We start from the raw sequence: 5,103 nt of genomic DNA, 5'->3' as shown, positions 1-5,103 counted from the left end.
TGAGTCTAAGTACTCAATGTTAGAGCGAACTTGTTGTGCTTTGGTATGGACCGCTCATCGTTTGGGCAATATTGGATCCAATAAAATACATTTTTAAGAAACCATCATTATCTGGAAGGATTGTAAAATGGCAAGTTTTGTTGTCAGAGTATGATATTGTTTATGTTACTAAAAAACAATAAAGGGAAGCGCACTTGCTAATCATTTAGCTGTCCAACCAATAGCAGATTATGAGCCTACGAGGGTTATTTCCTGGATGAAAACATATTTCTAGTTGAAGAGAATGCTACAGATCATGAGACATGGACTATGCTTTTCGATGGTGCCTCAAATGAGTTGGGACATGGGATTGGAGTTGTACTAATTTCTCCAGAAGGAAAGATTTTCTCCCTAACGACCAAGTTATGTTTTGAATGCACTCACAATATCACTGAATATGAAGCTTGCATTATGGGACTTCAAGTAGCATGCGATATGAGAATTAAAAAGTTGAAAGTTTTGGGTGACTCAATGTTAATGATACATCAAGTCAAGGAAGAATGGGAAATAAGAGATGCTAAATTGGTGCCTTACAGCCAATACGTTACAAAATTATCTCAAAATTTTGAGAAGATTTCATTTGACCATGTTCCTAGGGAAGACAATCGATTAGCAGATGCATTAGCCACCCTGGCAATGATGTTTGATCTTAATCTTGAATGTGAGCTTCATCCAATCCAAATTAGAAAGCGAGATGTGTCATCATATTGCATGAATGTTGGAAATGATAACAAGCCATGGTATTTTGACATTAAGCAATACATAAAGTGTAGAGAATATCCATATGAAGCTTCAGGGAATGACAAATGCACAATAAGGAGGTTGGCCATGAACTTTTTCTTAAGTGGCAAAGTTCTTTATAAAAAAAACCACGATATGGTGCTCCTTCAGTGTGTTGATGAGGAGGAAGCAAAACAAATTATGACAGACATTCATGAAGGAATATGTGGAACACATGCTAATGGACATATGATGGCTAGACAAATACTTAGATTTGGTTATTATTGGACAACAATGGAATCAGACTGCATAAAATATGCAAGGGAATGTAAAAAATGTTAAATTTATATGGATAAGATCCATGTAGCAGCATCTCCATTGCATGTCTTGTCAGCACCCTGGCCATTTTCTTTGTAGCTAATGGATGTTATTGGACCCATTGATCCTAAAGCCTCAAATGCCCATCGTTTTATTCTTGTGGCCATTGATTACTTCACTAAATGGATAGAGGTTGTACCTTATTGCAATGTTACAGGGGGAGTCGTGCTCAAGTTTATCAAAAAAAAAGCTGATATGTCGTTATGGTCTCCCAGAGGGTATTATTACGGATAATGCCAAGAACCTTAATAACAAAATGATGGACAGAATTTGTGAGCAGTTCAAGATCAATCACAAAAATTCGACTCCGTATCGCCCAAAGATGAATGGGGCAGTTGAGGCAGCTAACAAAAATATTAAAAGAATCATTGAGAAAATGACAATAACATACAAAGATTGGCATGAAATGCTACCGTTTGCGCTGCATGGATATCGCACATCAATTCGTACTTCAATAGGGCAACACCATTTTCTTTAGTTTATGGTACGGAAGCTATCTTACCTTTAAAAGTTGAGCTACCTTCATTGAGAGTTCTCATGAAAGCTAAGTTAGATTAAGTTGAATGGATACGTGGTTGCTATGAGCAGTTGAATTTCATTGAAGAAAAATGGTTGGCAGCATTAAATCATGGGCAACTTTACCAAAGAAGACTAATGCGAGCATACAATAAGAAAATGCACCCTCAAAGCTTTCGAGAGGACGATTTGGTATTAAAAAGAATACTTCCATTTCAAAAGGATCATCGAGGAAAATGGACTCCTAATTATGAAGGTCCATTCGTAGTGAAAAAAGCTTTTTCAAGAAGAGATTTACTTTTGACTAATATGGATCACGTTGAGTTAAAAAATCCTGTGAATTCAGATTATGTTCGAAGATATTATGCATGAGTGAAAGGATGTAATTTTAGGTAAGTCATTATCAAAATGATAGGTTGTTATGGATGTAAGTATGCAAAACAAGAATTTATTCCTAGTATAAAATAAAAGAATACAAGAATAGAGAAAGACTAGATGAAATATGAGGGCTAGGGATTACCTCAATTATCTTTCAAAATTATCTTTTTAACCCTTCTTACCTTTGTAGAAATTGAGATTAGTATGGAAAAGAAGGGTGTCGAACCCCAGAGAGCACTTAGGATTCAAAACTTCAAGACTCATAAACAAGGTCGATTAGTAGCTTCAAGATCTAAAAGAAAATTAGAAACACAAAAAAGGGGGGTTTCTGGAAGTAATTTTTGAACTATAGTAAAGAACGAGTATTGAGGAATGATTAGTGACAACAAGTAATTCAAATAAAATTTTTCTTTCAAGTTTAGTAGAGGGACTTTTTCTTGGGTAATTACCTTGTTTCTTATCATTGAAAAAGAAAGAAAATTAATTAATCTTTTCTTGAATTTACAAGAATGGAATTTTTACAAAAAGAAAGTAACCAAATCTCTATTAAAACATGATTAATCTCAGCGACCAAAGCATGTTCAAACCGAGGCAAAATTTATCCTATTCAAGATTTGCTAAGGAGGGGATAGCCATTACCCTTAGCAAAATTAATGCCCATTTCAAACTTGTTATGCAAGAATCAATTAGTAGAAAATTAAAACAATCTCAACAATTAATTCAACATAACAAACCATTGCAAATCAAAATTTAAGTTCAGCACTTTAAGAATTTGTAAAGAAATTTTAATGAAAATTTGATGGGAAAAACTTATTTGTTTTATTGAAATTTCAAAAGAAATTGCAAAGGGAAACAAGCAATCAAATAAAAAATTGAAAAGATATAGAAAGGAATTTAATTCTCAAAGAACATATGGTAATTTAATCTAAGAAAAAGTCTCCAAAGATTACCTTAGCCCATGAAGATTGATGAAATTCTTGAAAAAATGTTGAGGAAATGATCCATTTATTTAACAAAAGTAATCTTTATTGATAGAGTTTCAAGAATTTGCTACAAGAATTGAATGAGAAAGAGAGTTTTTTTTACTTGGAATTTCTTATCTCTCTCCCAAAAAATATGAGGAATTTTATAGAAGGGAAAATGGGAGAAAAAAGTGGAATTAGTTTTAAAAACTGCCAGCCACGTGGCGCGATCTGGTTCGTCCAATTTCCCGGTTTTGCCCTTGAACTTGTTTTTTACCGTTCGTCTTCGTTACAACTCCGATTTAAGTTATTTCAGTGGCGTTGGACTCGTATCGGAGTGAAGTTTCATATTCTGCATAAAAATAACATTTTAGTGAGTAAATGGATAAAAGTTGGGAAAAATTAGTCTAATAATGTTAGGTCTAAAATAACCATAACAAAATACCCCCAACTTAAGACTTGTTCGTCCTGAGCAAGAAAATTAAAAATGTGCTAACATTCAGTCATTCATCATGCAAGGGATTCACACATTATTTTGCAAGAATTGAACTCAAACTATCATGCAAAAATTTTGATGATGTTTTCAAATAAATATGCAAAGGATGTTACTCATGCCTTAACAATTCAACAAAGTAATTTTTTATTATCAATTAAATATTCAAGAGAAGCAAGTAGTCAATTTGAGGTTGATTTTTAATAAAGTTCATTTATTGAAATCATGTTTAGATAAAACATCTAAGTTTTGCTATTTTGACTCACTAGACATGCTTCGAAAGAATTAAAAAATGCCCTAGGCTTGTTTTCCCTCTACTCTGAAGTGGGAAGGATCTCTCCTTAAACTCGGCCCTCGGTCAAAACATTGAAACTAGCTAGAAAAATTCTAAGATAGAATTGTACGGGTTTTATTAAGGCAAAGGATAGGCTTTTTTTGTAGGGATTCGTACCTCACTAACATCGGGTAATCCTAACTGATCACGGAAAAAATCCTAACGTTCGACTTAATTGTACTTTTTTTTTATAGAAGTATTTTGCTAAAAGTATGCATTTTGCCACTTTTTTTTTAGGGATTCTATTTTTGGTAGCAAGCTTTTTTCTTAGCTCCGGCTTGGCTAACTCTAATCTTACATTTAATCTATTAGGTTCTATGATTGACCGTTCTTTCGAGGTGACAACAAGCGAATTTAAGCATTCTATCCTTTTCTAAAGAGTTCTAGGTTCGTCATGGCTCAACAAAGGGGTTTTTTCTAATTCATGAGTCAAAGGGATGAAAAGTTTAAAAATTAACCTCAATTTCATAAATGGTTCTTTATCCCATTTAAAATCAAAGCAAAAATTGCTAAGAGAGGTGTATCATAGGCAATCATCATAAGAAACTTTGCAAAAAAATTAACATCCATGCATTTTCTTTTGCAAGCATTCATTCAAGCAAACAACATTCATGCATTCAGAATAATACTAAAAAACATTTTGGTCAATTTTAATCTACCCAAGTCATGCAAATGCTTAAAAGAAAAAAAATTAGCAACCTAGTTTAACTAGTTACCCACCCCCAACTTAAAAACTTTGCTTTGTCCTCAAAGCATATTTATGTAAAAAATGTCTGAAAATACCGAGGAACAGAAAACTCCCCTGGATTTGAAGACTTTGATTTTAAAGCTTGCTTCAAAGCGAAGTGGTTGCTTCCTTTTATGATTCTTTGATTTCTTCAAGTAAATTTGTCCTACATATTAAAAAAGGGATTCTCTCAATTTTATTCAATGCAAAACTAATTTAGGAAAAACTAAAAAGACGGAAATTAAAGAAAAGTAAAGACAGAAAGTGATAAAAATTTTGACGCCTGGCTGTATGTGTAGAGGGGGAGAGAAAGTGTTTTTATAGAACATTGTACGGATTGCCCTTCATGGAATATTTTCAATCTATGCCCATTTACTTTGAAAATTTTTCCTGTGTCAAGACTTTTTATGGAAACTACACCAAAAGTAGAGAAATCAATCACAACAAAAGGACCAAGCCATTTAGATTTTAACTTTCCGGGCATGAGTTTAATAGAAGAATTATATAAAAGAACTTTTTGCCCTATTTCAAATTCTTTTCTTAAGATTTTTTTATC

At 33.1% G+C, this 5,103-nt stretch overlaps 1 protein-coding gene across 1 annotated transcript; it reads left to right on the top strand.

Moving 5' to 3' along the window:
• The first annotated feature begins 309 nt into the window (after positions 1–309).
• LOC107991219 (uncharacterized) lies at positions 310–1,101 on the top strand. Its single transcript, XM_017045796.2, has one exon. It carries the CDS (start codon positions 310–312, stop codon positions 1,099–1,101), a length of 792 nt encoding a protein of 263 aa, XP_016901285.2.
• Positions 1,102–5,103: the final 4,002 nt, after the last annotated feature.

The sequence above is a fragment of the Cucumis melo genome, chromosome 10, assembly GCF_025177605.1.
Source record: "Cucumis melo cultivar AY chromosome 10, USDA_Cmelo_AY_1.0, whole genome shotgun sequence".
In the NCBI taxonomy this organism is placed as follows: domain Eukaryota; kingdom Viridiplantae; phylum Streptophyta; class Magnoliopsida; order Cucurbitales; family Cucurbitaceae; genus Cucumis; species Cucumis melo.
This window is presented reverse-complemented; position numbering and strand designations above follow the sequence as displayed.

Bases quoted from the DNA above. Each gene is read 5' to 3' on its own strand.
- LOC107991219 (XM_017045796.2), top strand. From the start codon at position 310: ATGCTTTTCGATGGTGCCTCAAATGAGTTGGGACATGGGATTGGAGTT.